Raw genomic sequence first — 14,066 nt, forward strand, 5'->3', positions numbered from 1 at the left:
GCACGTGTTTAATTGGTACTTCCAATAAATACACAAAGGGCGTAGAATATGGAGCTGGCAGGAAAGAGAAAAAGAAGACCGCAGAGGAGATTTATGATGTAGTGAAGGAAAACATGCAGTAGGTTAGTGTGACAGAGGAGGATCCTAGGGACAGAGGCAGATGGTCCGCTGTGCTGACTCATAAAGGCAGCAGCTGGAAGTCAGTGATGACTTGACGCCAATAAAAGCAAAGACATGTTGGACAGCTCTTCTGTCAATTGTATCTGTGTGTTTTGTGTTTGCACACTTGCCTGGTCCCATGTCATTCAATGGAATCATGTCCCGGTCACTTTTGCCACCTGTGTGTCAGAGAAATATTAAAACAGTCAGAAATACATGTAAGTCGAGACAAATACGAACGAGCAACGAATGCTGACCAAACTGCTCTACAGGTAAAAAAAATTAAACTAAATAAATCACCACAACTAACACTAAGTAAAAGCAAATGTCCAGATTCAGTCTACTTTGAAATTCAAAGAATGAAACTGTGCTTTTAAAACGGTAATAAAAATGTCCTGTGTTGACATTTCAACAAAAAGTGCCACACACTTCAGGAGGCCCGGTCCCTTCTATACCTTAAACCTGACCTCAGTACTCAGGGAGGAGTCAGGAGGGTCCAACACACAGTAAAAAACAAAAACATGCAAACTGACTGGGAGGCAGTGCAGATCAAATGTGCTTTCACTATTCTTGAAAATTCCCCATGCGGTAAAGCTGTAAATGTAATGAATCCAAAGTTGGCTGAGATGAATAACTCCATATCTGCAAACAGCCTGTTATCATTCTGCACAATCAACTTCCGAGTTGCAGTCATGCAGAGGAATCGTTCAGACTCGAGTTTAGAGAGATCTAAGAAGGAATTTATGTGAAACTCTGAATAGATACTTAAAATGCCAATGTGAATAACAACTGACACCACTACACAATTTACTTTTTAAAAACAAGACTGGCAACAATCATTACACTGAAACCTTTTAAGCAAAGTGTTGGCTATTTTGGCTCCTACCACTGACCTTTGTCTATAAGCGGCAGAGTGCTTTCCTCATATCCATTGGGTTTGTTGGTGGGAGGGTTTAAGTTGACCATGAAGTCTGTCTTCTTCCAGCCATCCTTTTCCAAAGTGCGCCGCAGCTCCTTGTAGCCCCAAACTGTCTGCAGCACTAGGCCGGCTCCACGCACCTCCCGATCGGAACGATTACTGAAGAAGAGAGGCACAGAGAGGGAGGAAGGTGCAATTTAGGAAAATAACCCGTTATTGCAATTTCAAGATGCTCTAAAACCTGGACAGAAAATTATACAAATGCTCTGTAGCCATCTGTCACTGCTTACCCATCCTTGTTGATGAGCACCAGTCTCTCGATGCCATTCGCAGCCCTGAGGGTCTTGGCTGCTTCCAGACTGGAGCCCAGCACCTCATGGAGCGTGCTCAGTATAGACACCACCGTCTCTTCTGACACTGTTCGCACTGGCTGACTCTGACCAGCACCAGGCAGGTTATTTACCAAGTTAGGCACCGCATGTTTACCTGACAACACAGGGAAGATTAAGATTGCAACATACTTACAACTACTGACACTGGTATGTAATAAAGCTGGGGAGTTTGTTTTTTTTTTAAAACTCTGGTTAAAACCATTTTCACTGAAGCTCAGTCACACAAAGAGTTAAATGTCTCACCTAGTAGCTCTTTGTTTCGTCCATCAATGGCCAGGTTGCGAAGGGCTCCGGACATGGCTCGGACTACGCGGTCGTTGTTATGAGCCAGCTGCTCCGTCATCATGGATAAACCTTTCTCCCTGCGCACCAAGCCACGGATGCATCTGCCATACTACAGACACACAATGTGCTTTTACTGATTTAGAAGACCATCTTGACGACCATTGCTGCTAAATCTCGTGCTTGGTTTTTAACAAACTTTTCACTCAGTGGGTCACCGTTGCCTGTCAAATGCTACTTACACAGGGTAAAATAAGTATTGGACACATCACCAGTTTTCTAAGTAAATATATTTCTAAAGCTGTCACTGATATGAAATTCTCACCAGATGTTGATAACACATCCACTCCACACATGCAAAGAAATCAAAGATCGATGTTCATAAATTAAATTTTGTGTAATAATGATAAATGACATAAGCAAAACGTATTGAACACACCGACTGAAATTCATTTAATACTTGTTACAAAAGCGGTTGGTGATGACCGCTTCGAGATGTCTCTTGTAAGGAGAAACTAGTTGCAGGTGTGATTTTGTGCCAGTCTTCCACACAAACAGTCTTTGAAGGTTTCAAAATCTGAGCTTTATTTCTTTCTATAGGTTTTTAGTTAGATTGAGGTCAGGTGATTGGCTGGGCCATTCTAGCAGCGTTATTTTTCTTTCTCTGAAACAAACCACCAGTTTCCTTGGCTGTGTTTGGGAATAATGTCTTGCTGAAATATCCCCCCGTCATTTCATCTTCATCATCCTGGTAGATGGCAGCAGATTTTCATAAAGAATATCTCAGTTTCCATCAATCCTTCCTTCAATCATATGAATCGTGCCAGTACCATATGCTGAAAAACAGCCCCATAATAATAATAATGGCATCACAGAATACTGTAGCATTTATATGTGTTTTTCAGTTTATTTTATTTGACAAACACATTTTAGCAGCAGGTAAAATGTGTTGTGGTGGAGTTGCAGTGCCTTTTGACCTCTGAACATGGTGTTTATTATGGTATCAAAAGAGTTCCATTTTAGTCTCATCTGACCAGACTGCATTTTCCAAGTATTTCACAGGCTTGTCTAAATGCTGTTCACCAAACTTGAGAGAAGGCATGCTTCAACATGTTTTTTCTTCAGCAACGGCATCTTGTGTGGTGAAAGTGCATGCATGCCATGGCAGTTGAGTGCATTACATGTTTTTGATTCCAGGTCTTTCTGTAGCTTTCCACAAGTGGTCCTTTGCTCTCTGACAACTTTTCACTCTTCTGTGTGAAATCTTGTGGGGAACATCTTGGTCGCGGTTGTTTATGGTGAAATGATGGCGCCTCCACTTCTGGCTCCAACAGCTCATCATGAGCAGATCTTAATTTTGACTAAGTGGCAGAACTGCTTTCTAATTACTGATAGATTTCAGGCGTGTCATGATGTTCCACACCTCCCTTTCTTCAGGTGTTCAATACTTTTCCCTCTGTCATTTCTAATTATTGCACATAATAATTTAGGGACACCTATGCTTTGATTTTTTTTGCATGTGTGGACTGGATGAGTTGTTACCATCCAGTGAGTTGTTGCTTTTGATGTAAGAGAACTAGCAGCTCTGAGACCCTCTCAAATAACTGAGTTTATCACCCTCTCTCTAAAGCTGATCCCAGCCAACCTTCAGAGGAAGCTTGTTTCTGCTGCTTTGACCTGTAGCTTTAGGCCATATGTTAGCATAGGAATGTAGATCAACCAGTAAACTAATACTTCAGCTCTTTAGGTGGAGTGTTGACTAAACAAATACCACGGTGATTTTTCTCATTTGCACAAAGTCAAAATACTTGTATGTTACATCACAGATAACCTCTAAGAACAGACAAATCTAATAGAAATCCTCACATAGAGTGTTTACTAATGTTCCTGAAATAACCTTTGATTGCAATGACTAATGCTAAAACAGCACCATTTATTCCGACTTCCCAATCTGGTTTACTACTTAGCACATAAAGTTCTGCTACTGTAAAATCAAAAAAGATGGCAGTTCTTACATTCCAGTGTCCAGCGCACAGGTTCTGAATAGCTCCAGCTGAAGCTTCCAACACTGTGGGGTTTTGGGACTCCTTTACCAGAGACATGTAGATGCGAACCACCTCCGGCTGATACAACAGCTCATAGCCTACAGGAAACAGGCAGAGTGTGGACACGTGTGTGATGGGAACATTGATAATGTAACAGGTCCTTCATAAAGAAATAATCTTTCAGGAGTATAAAATACAGACATATTAATTATTGAACAACATGTGCAAGGATGTATTAAGCAGTAATTCTTGAAAATCAAAGAGGATAAGTGTTCCTGAATGTGGTATCAAGATGGAGTGATACCTAATCTTTATCCAAGTACACATACGGTTTTCTTTATACCAGCCTCCAGATAAGAACACAGCAAACTTCTATACTATCATCAAGCCGATAGACACTTGGTAAAGGCTTCAGTAGAGACAAAACAAATGGTGCCCAACTGTCTGCTCATTAAGCTCTAAAAGCCTTGGACAGAAGATCTTACTCCAAATATTAACTCTTAAAACAGCAGAGACGATTGATGGAGAATAAGCAGAGACACACCAGGACAGGAGGAGCCTGACCACTATGACACCTACATTTACCATTAAGTCTAATAAATCTTCCTTTACACCAAACCCTGTGATAGAGAGAACATCTCTGTTGTGGTGTCTTGAAAGCCTCTTAAAGCACAGTGAGTCCAATCAGAGAAAATGGCAGAGATCCCGTGTGTGTCTGTCTGTGAGATTGTTTCCACATGAATGCAAACAACAGGCACCCACTGCTCCCATGAATCAATCTCATCAATCTCCCATGAAAAAGTGCACAACAACAGATCTTTCCAGAAGCATGTTATGACGACGTATGAAATCAAAACGGACAAGAGAGGCAGAAATCTGCAAAACTTACAAATATGAATTGGTGTAAATTTGCACTTCTAAAAGCAAAGTCTGTAACTCATTTCCTTACTGTCCTCATCCACTTCCTCTGCTGGAAGGCATGTCTTTCTTTTAGCACTCACATTGGCTGCCCTTACATGACCACTCTGCTCAACAGGACATCATCTCATGAATATTCATGGTCCAGATTTAGATTTTTGTCCTGTAGATTATTCTAAGCTGTATAGCAACAACAGTCATATGTCACAAAATTCTGTTTCCAAATTCTACTTACAGAAAGTATACTACAAACAATGCATCACCGATTACTGATGCATTATTGCCATTTGCAATCAAGAAGAGAGGTCTTCCAAGTCCATGTGGATGGAGCAGGTACAGCCTACATCAAACTGCGCGTGCAGTAGCAAAGCCAGAGCAAAGCCAGAGCAAACTACATTTTCAGAAGTCTGAGCGCTTTATCAGTTGACAAGGAACATATTTGGTGTCAAAAAACCACCAAGTTTACTTGGCATTTGTGACAAATAAGAGATAACTCAGGTGTACTATGACATCCTCTACGTGTCTGCCTGTGAATGGAGCTGTAGCAAACAGTCATCTAAAGGTGGATTTCATCTGAATGAGAGACCGCTGTCACCACAACACGTTCAGTGTTTTGAACTACATGTCTATAAAGGCTTAATTCAGTAAAAGGTGTTCATAGAGCCTTTGCTTACCTTGAGCAGGTGAGTTCCTTTTTGGAATGTCTATTGTATCATCAGCTGTATCCTCATCTTTCCTTCCTGGAAGCAACATTAAACATTAACATCAACAAAAATGTCAAAACAATCTGCTGTTGACTCTGAGTGTGATGGCTGTTTCAGACTGACACATGCACTGTTAGTACATGTGTTCTGATTTGGTTAGACACATGCTGTTCAGGGCAAACACGAAGATTTAAAAACTACAGTGCACATTCTACGAGTGTTCCGCTATTAAGAAATCGGGCATGTTAGTGCTAGTAAAACATTTGTTATCTAAGCCATGATCCTACTGCTCCTACTCCAAGACAAAAGTACAAAGCAGAAGTAAAGTGCATAGCCAGGTAAAGAAAGCTTACCTTTGGAAAACCACTCATCTGCAGCCAGGCCGAAGGAGGATGTAGGGCAGGGAGGAGAAAGAGAAGAGCAGCAGAACAGGAGGAAGAGAGCATTTAAGTAAAAAGGAAAGCAGCCATAATTGAGCCACTCCGTAAACACCTGTTTACACCCCAAAAGCAGCACTGCCACCACACAGAATCAGCATGTGACATGCCATGTATGAAGGCCAAATAAAGCAAATGCAGGGAAACGCCCAAACCAAACAATTAATTTCATATTCACATGAAATTGTACATCAGATGTATTAAAAATGTACAAGTAGCACTCAAAGTGTAGAGTAGCTACAAACACAAAGTAACTACCTGGGGGCTGCCCTATACCTCACCTGCAGCAGCCCGAGTTAAGTTCTGCCCTACCACCTCACCACTCACTCTTATATCATCAGTCACTATCTTCTAAAAGTAAAGAGTCAAATCAGAAATAAAGGGAAAAAAATAAAACTAAAAAACTAAACATTTGACATATTTATACCAATATTAACACATGGTTGTTGCAATTGATTTTGTAATACAAAGCCAGCAAATTGTAGTTGGGGCTGTAGTCTGACAAAAACAAATCAATACTCTCGGTGAAACACAAACAGAGCAGCTGAAGAGAGGATAAGATTTCTCTAAGGGGGGGGAGGGGTTAACATTCCTGTGCTGATGACTGGCTTTGTTTGTGTAAGTGTGTTTGTCTAAGATTGTGTGTATGTGCAAGTATCAGCTCAGTGAGATGATGTGACCTCACCAAATGCTCTCGATACTGAATGAAAACTACGCTATCTCTGTCTGTCTAGGGCACACACCTTTGCTCTTGCGGGAACCGAAGCAACTGCCCTTATTGCTGGAGTAGGCGGGGCCTTGGTGGTTTGGTGTGGCCTCCAGGTAGCGCTCAGGGTTGGGGATTTCACGGTGCACTTGGTAGGACAGGTTCCTCAGCAGACACACACAGTTCTCTGTCAACTGCAGAGATGGAGAGAAAGTTAAGAATCAAAATGCTGCCTTTCTCATTGTAAATTCACAGGTAAATGTTAATGAACACACAAAAGCAACAAGGATCAAACAAATGTGTCAAAGGATTTAATCAATCGGGATTCCACATACCTTATTGTCCACATCTTTACAGTCAATTTGGGACTTGACAATGTACATGAGCGAGTCGACCAATCCCGTGCACTCCCTGAGCTTCCTCCTCGCCTCACTTCGCTCTGAACTCACATTTCTTTAGCCGAGAGGAAAGTTAAGAAGAGGAGAAACAAGAATGCAGATTAGAAGAGGTTAAAGGGGAGAGGAAGGAGTCTGCTATAGTGACTACAAAAGGATTCCAGTACATAATGCCCGAGCACACCCCCATTAAGTTTGAATGAAACTCCTGTTAAATGTACTAGTTTACAAAGAGAGTACAGTTTGACAAGATCGAGTTACATCTCTGGGCCAATTTTCTCAACTGCTCTCTGACTCAGCTGCACTTAAAAGATTCAAGAGAGCTGGAAAACTGAGTGTCGTGGCCTTTCGTCTTTTATGTTTCCCGTCGGCAGACACACCCTTTCACATAATACCAGGACACATTCTCTTTCACTGCACAGGGCACTCATCTGACTTCACTACATAGTTTGAGAAGTTTATTTACATGCTGCGGTAGGCAGACATTTAAAATAAAAAATGCTGACTGAATCAAATCAGGACTGCGGCAGGGAAACGAAAAGAGAGTCCCGGTTTCCAAAAAACGACGCTTGAAATTTGCTAAACGTATTTCAAACAAACGGGGAAAAAAGCAAGAAGATATCTATTTACATATATAAATAAAGTAGTGTTTGACCTTAATCCCTCTTCACTAACCTTTGCTATAAAAGAAGACACATAAGGCAGACATTAAACATGTGTGCCACTGTTCACGATATGCCCGCATGACTTCTGAAGCCATAAAAGTTTAACTCTGCCTTCCATCTGTCGTTTACAGTTCAACAGTGAAGTGACACGAAATCATAAAGTGAAACTAAAGGTTAGATTTACAGTCACAGAGAGTCCTGAAAATATTCATCTCAGTATTAAAACTTAAAGAGGAATTTCCTGAGTAAATATAGTCATTAAGTACTCTGCAGAAAACAAGTTCTCTGTCAAAGATCTCCTACAAGTCTTAAATTGAAAAAAAACAAAAACTGCTTTAAACAGAAATGACACACTCATCGTTTCAATGGCCCATATGTAGACTATTATAATAGTGGCTACCACATGGCCAAAACTGGCTAGAATTTATACTATAATTAAGGCACTCATATTGCTGCGTATATACATATCCATTAAGGCAAAACAAACTGCACTCATAATGACCTTAAATTAACCATTAAACCCAGCAGTGCAACTGAAGCTTCATTGACACAAAATCTCTGCACAAGTAACACTCCCTGTCTATTTGGCAACAATGAAGAGAGCATTCTTGTTTGTTTGAATGTTGTTAAGTGGAATAACATAGACAAAAGCTTGTAGGAGCTTGGCATTCCCACTCCGCGTGAGCTCAACTCTTCAGCTGGTCTGAACAACGTGAGCTGAGAAATTGCAGAGTTTGGCTGCAGGAAGGCCAATTACAACTTGTCCTACAATTGTCTGGGTCAAAGGGCATAGTGACCCAGCTCTAACTATGTCACCAACATGCTAGTACAACCGCCCAATTTTTAAGAGATTGTTTAGCTCTGGCATCTCCTGCGTAATGTCAGGCTGAAATTTGACGATGCTGTCCAGACCATTTCTGTAAATACTGAACTTTTTTAATCCTCAAGATAAGATGCGTTTCCACACCTGCGAGTAACCTTTTTATAATTAGACTTATGGCTGAGGGAAATCCCAGATAACAGAGAGACAGGCCTGAACATACTGTTTATAGTAGAAAAGTCAATGCCCCACTGTCCTCTGCTTGCCCCCTCCCTGTAAACTCTGAAATTCCCTTCCTGCCCCCCCACCCTCACTTCCTGATAGCTCAGTTACTGGGTAATTTTTCTTTTCTTTGATGTTGATATATAACTGACATTTAACCCAGAAGTGTTTATATGTACTAGTAATTAGAGTCTTTAACATGAAAAATATCTTAGATGCATCACTCTAATATACTCACTTTTTTAAGTCTGAATTTTTGAATCTGCTTGGAGTTTTTGTTACTTATTCATTTCCTTCTACAGAAAAGATAGTTTTAATTAAAACATACTTCTACTACACATGTATGCATTTACACCTAGCATCTTATAAAGACCAAGTAAATAGAGCTCTGATTTTTTTTTAAAAAGAAAATCATTTTGAGTTTAATCTGACTGAAGACATTTGTCTTCAGTATTTTTTTATTATGACTCTACCATCATTCTCCATCTTCACTATGCCTACTCCATGATGCATTTCCTGCTCTTCTGCTCTGTTAGCTCATCATTGCTTCCATCCTCCCTCACACATCCCACTGCTCTGTCAATCTGTTGACCTGGCAACTTTCCACTTTCTTTTCCCAGCTACATAAACCTCTCTTCTTCCATCTCCACTATATCATGCTTCTCTAATGTTGCTTCCATCCTTCCTTTGCTCCATACCTCAGGCAGCCTGCTGTGTTGGTGAGGGCCGTCTCCCATTCAAGATGTCTGGGCTTGCAGTTTTCCTCCCCACCACCTGCTCCGTTGCTCCCTCGCTCCCAGCCTGAATGGGGAACCATCACCTCGTCGGAGAGGGCGTGCAATGCATGATCCACGATCTCCATTTTCACAGAATCGTGAGACGATAAGTTCCACAGCGTTCCTTAACACAATAAAATATAAAACTGAAATTTACAACACAACCTGCAGGTTAGAGCATTTGTATTTGTCTCATCCATGAACAGTGTATGTGGTAAAAAGCTGTGTAAAATCTAAAAGACAACCCATGTACTACACTAGAGCTGAAAGCCAAAACAACACCACCACAATACTACTTTCAGTGCCTCAGAAGGAGCTGTCCACTCTCAAGTCCAGTATATTATATTATATTATATCATATTATATTACAACTGTTATTTTTTTTATTTTATTTTAAACAGATGCTGCAACAGAGCAGATAAGGAGGTAAGGAACCACATAGAGAATATGCTCAATTTTCAAAATAAAGCATCCTGTGCAAACACTCCTGATGCAATTTGTGGTCTTGCAAAGGACAAAAAAAAGAATCCAAACTAAACAAAGATGCATCCGGTACAAGTTTGTTTCTGCTGCCAAAGCAGACGAGAAGATTCAGTTAGATTTCTGCACCTTTTTTTCCTGCAACTGATATCACTGAGAAATTATGAAAACTTTGCAAATATATTTTTCTAAAAGAGCACAAATATATTATTACTATAATGGACTCAGCCTTTGTGTGGTGACACACACACATACACATGCAAGCGTGACTGGTCCAAAAGGAACAAGGAAGAGAGTCTGAGCTGCCTGACTCAACAGAAATGATTGGAATCACCCAATGACTGCTTTTAGCACATTACTATAACAGTTGTCATCAATATTGGAGTACTGTAACACCATGGTGTGTGACAGATAATAAGAAAAATGCAATACACCCACTTTATTTCCACACAAATTTACAAACATCTTACAATCAGTTCAGGGTTTTTCTTGGCTCGAGCGGGCCTTTGTGGGGTGACTGCGCTGGCTTACTCAACAGAAATATAGGTGTTTTTCTTTTAAATCATAAAAAGTTGAGTTTAAGCCTGAGTAAATTAAACATTAAAAACACTGGTTAAAGATTTATCACAGTCTTCGTGAATTTTCTGTGGGGGAGGGCCAACGTCGTCGATGTGCGCCAACATTTTTTATATGCAGGAAATACCCTGTGGACTATATTTTGATCATCATCAAGTCTTCTTGTATTTTAAACTTAAAAGTACTGAAGGTTTCTGCAAACTCAGGAATCCTATGAATGAATGCAAATGAATAAACAGAGCTCTTCCAAAAAATATTTAAAAAAAAACACCAGGCTGGCTAATAAGTAAGCAGGAGTTACATTGTTTCTTTTTGGCACAATGCCAACTTGATGTGGCTTTTGATCCCTCTTAGGTTCAAGAAATTGCCTGTCCAAGGTTCATTTGCTTTACTTTGGTTGCATCACTCACTCCCTTTTTTTTGCCTCCTGCAACAGAAGACTTTTTTTCCCCCCCCGGTAGTTTTTCCATATTTAGCTACCAGAAGTTTCCATGGAAAACAAAAGCCCTACCAACTTACTATTTTGGTTGTGCAATGTGGAGATTTGGTCCCAGAGGCAGACAGAGCTGCACTGTGAAAGCGAAGCTAACGTTACTGTCACGTTAAACCTTGACAGTGTCATCAATTCTACAGCCATAACATTATGAAATAAATGTTGATTGCACAATGAAAAGCAACAATATAACCTATTGCCCATTTAAAATGCAGTTTAAATAAGGTTGTATGACAGTTCTATTTTATGTATTAGTACAAACTTTGACCCTTTTTTTAAATAGACAATCTGTTTTAAATCCTGACTTGACAAAATTTCTCTTTCCTTTGTGTACATTTTATATTAAAGTTTATCTTGGTGTAGGATTTTGGAGATTTTGCAGGGAGCTGCATGGTTCTTGGCGGGATTGCTGCCAGTTGGCTAAATGACTTCTGTTGGGTTGCAAATTCATATCCAATAGCTGTCCAACAGCTTTATCTAGTATGAAAATCTAAATTGTCACACATTAATTAAATTAATAATAGCCACCTTAACAAAAGTAAACAACCACACTGAACAAGACTGAAAACAGAGTCCAGGATCTCTATGCATCATGTACCTGTGATAACATCCGTCAGATCCTGGTCATGAGTCTTCCTCAGCAGCCTGATCAGAGCCGGGACGCCATCACAGTTCTTGATGGCAATCTTATTGTCTTGATCTTTGCCATATGAGATGTTCTTTAGTGCGCCGCAGGCTGCGTAGTGAACCTGTAACATACACGAGCACAGCTTAATGGGCCATCAGCCACGATGGAGTGGTACTTGAATGCACTGATTTCAAATGCATGGAGATTGCTAGCAAGAAACAGTCATGGCCTCGAAACTGTACTGCACACATTAAATAGGTCTTGGCAGAGCTCCTCATACGAGTAATTACTACAATTAGCGGTAAATTAGCAGGCTGCATTTTGCACACATTTACACATTAAAGAAATGTTAAAGGGGAACTATTATGCTCATTTCAAGACTCATAGTTTTGTCCTTGGTCTCCACTAGCGTAACTTTTCACGATGCACGGTTTAATTATTTATATAAGGAACCTTTTTTTTTTTTTTTTTATCCAGTTGCTCATTTTTACTGGATCCTTATATATTAATATTTTTCAGAGTTAGGGAAAAACAAACAAACAAAAACACACACACAAAAAAAAAACCCCTATATTTTTGTACCCCACGTTCCCCCTTAGACACACACATGCACGCTGCCGGTGTTCTGGGAATCCATCCTACCACACAAACCATCCTACCCGTTGTTTCTGCGCATTTGCTGCACACACAAAACCCAAATTTACTTCATTTTTTAAAGCAATAGTGAATATTTGTTATGGTTAGGGTTAGTCAGAGGTCACTGTCACATTATCATACGGGTAGGGCGATTTGCCAAAGTAGGACAGTTTCTCAGAACACCGGTATTACAACAACAGAAGGTGTGGCTGATGTATGTAGCCTTAAGTAAAAAATACAAAGTATGTCTAAAGCTGCTAAAGTAAAAGATGGTAGCAAACTAAGCTAACAGTTTATCTGCATAAAGACATTCTATTTGTAATTGTGTTATATTTCTATTTCTAAATGTGTTTCTATTGTGGTTAAAATGCAAACAGCCTCTTAATTTCACTTTCATGTGGCTACAATTCTTTCTGACAACAAGAAAGAATCATCATTGGAGAGGACCACAAGCTAGCTACTCAACTTATCCAAGAGAAGTGACCTACATTTCAAACTAGGCACCTTCAATTTGAGCATCCACCTTTATCACAGTACTTATTGGTTAGAATATCAGATATTTACAACATGATAATTATGGCCCACAAATATACAATACCTGTATAATAGTATTTATTACTGCCATAATACCTCACCTATCACTTTGTTTTGTGCATTTTGTCTGTATTAATACTTGTATGTATTATTTAATAATAAATGTATGGCTAATAATGTAAAAACCTACAGAAAAAGAAGAACTGCACAATTGTTTGCAGCATTAGAACATTTGTATCTGAGTTATAATCAATAGTGGTGAAAAAAAATAAAAAGGAAAAAGGCAATACTTCCACTTTATTTCCACTAAGTTAACAAACATCCTAGAATTTTTTCTCCGCTGTTGCTTTGAAAGTTATAATAGTCTGCATTCCTGGACCATTTTTTCATTATATTATACTTAATGTGGACTCGTTTTTCCATACACACAAACTTATTGGATGGACTCTTTAAAACCACTTTCAAATGTTTAGAAGATGCAGTTGCTGAGTGACCCATTTCCTCAGTCAGCAAGTTATCTCACACACACACCAGACTACAAACCTGTCACTGGCCACGGAGCATGAAATGTGAAATTAAGATGCTTCTTTGCCTCGGGACTGGAATGCATGATGTGGTTTCCTTGGTAGTGCCCTTACAAACATCAGCAAAATTTTGCCACAACTAGACCGAAATGAAAGGGAACTGAAGAAAAACCACTGAATGTTTCGGCCAAAACCGGATTTAGAACAACTGTCGCCCTCCAGGATTTGAAGTCCAATACATGCTGCTTGTTTATAGTTCACATTCATTTGGTATTACAGGTAAATCTACAGTTCACCTTGTCCTCACAGTTTAAAATACACTTCATCCCTTAAGCTTCACTTTTAGCCCAATCATAACAAACTTCCAGAACAGCAAAGAGTGAACAGAAAGCCTTGGAGAAAAACAGCAAACTGACCTCTCTGTGTGGGTTGTCGAGCATAGAAACCAGTGCTGGAATGCCTTTCAGACGACGCACATCGGACTTCACCTGAAAATAAAAAGGAGGGACACAGCAATAGTGTGAATGGGGATTTGTTATATTATTTAAATAGAAACCATGCAAAACAATTATTAAATCAAGAATGAATAGACAAGCAAGGGACCAAAACAAGGATACAGGGTAACAAGTGAGAGACACTGAAAAATCATTGAAAAGACAATAAAAACCACAAGTATTTTAATCTGTGAGGGAATTTCCCATCAACATTGAGGGGAAAAAGCATGCACACAAAATACAAAACAAAATACTTCTTAA

The 14,066-nt window shown here is 39.7% G+C and overlaps 1 protein-coding gene across 13 annotated transcripts in view; it reads right to left on the reverse strand.

The window, feature by feature from the left end:
• Positions 1-14,066, reverse strand: part of ctnnd1 (catenin (cadherin-associated protein), delta 1) — a 32,525-nt gene that overhangs the window by 3,470 nt on the left and 14,989 nt on the right. For 12 of the 13 annotated variants that reach the window (XM_013273016.3, XM_013273015.3, XM_013273009.3 and 9 more), the window contains 12 exons: positions 13,728-13,799; positions 11,588-11,738; positions 9,363-9,564; positions 6,898-7,015; positions 6,600-6,756; positions 5,773-5,790; positions 5,390-5,455; positions 3,768-3,895; positions 1,714-1,864; positions 1,369-1,564; positions 1,053-1,237; positions 291-338 (listed from right to left, as the gene is read on the reverse strand). In XM_013273016.3, the coding sequence (XP_013128470.1) occupies positions 291-338; positions 1,053-1,237; positions 1,369-1,564; positions 1,714-1,864; positions 3,768-3,895; positions 5,390-5,455; positions 5,773-5,790; positions 6,600-6,756; positions 6,898-7,015; positions 9,363-9,564; positions 11,588-11,738; positions 13,728-13,799 (1,492 nt within the window). The remainder of the gene's footprint in view (positions 1-290; positions 339-1,052; positions 1,238-1,368; positions 1,565-1,713; positions 1,865-3,767; positions 3,896-5,389; positions 5,456-5,772; positions 5,791-6,599; positions 6,757-6,897; positions 7,016-9,362; positions 9,565-11,587; positions 11,739-13,727; positions 13,800-14,066) is intronic. The other variant, XM_003448035.5, reaches the window with a different exon arrangement.

The sequence above is a fragment of the Oreochromis niloticus genome, linkage group LG6 (genome assembly GCF_001858045.2).
Source record: "Oreochromis niloticus isolate F11D_XX linkage group LG6, O_niloticus_UMD_NMBU, whole genome shotgun sequence".
NCBI classification, from domain to species: domain Eukaryota; kingdom Metazoa; phylum Chordata; class Actinopteri; order Cichliformes; family Cichlidae; genus Oreochromis; species Oreochromis niloticus.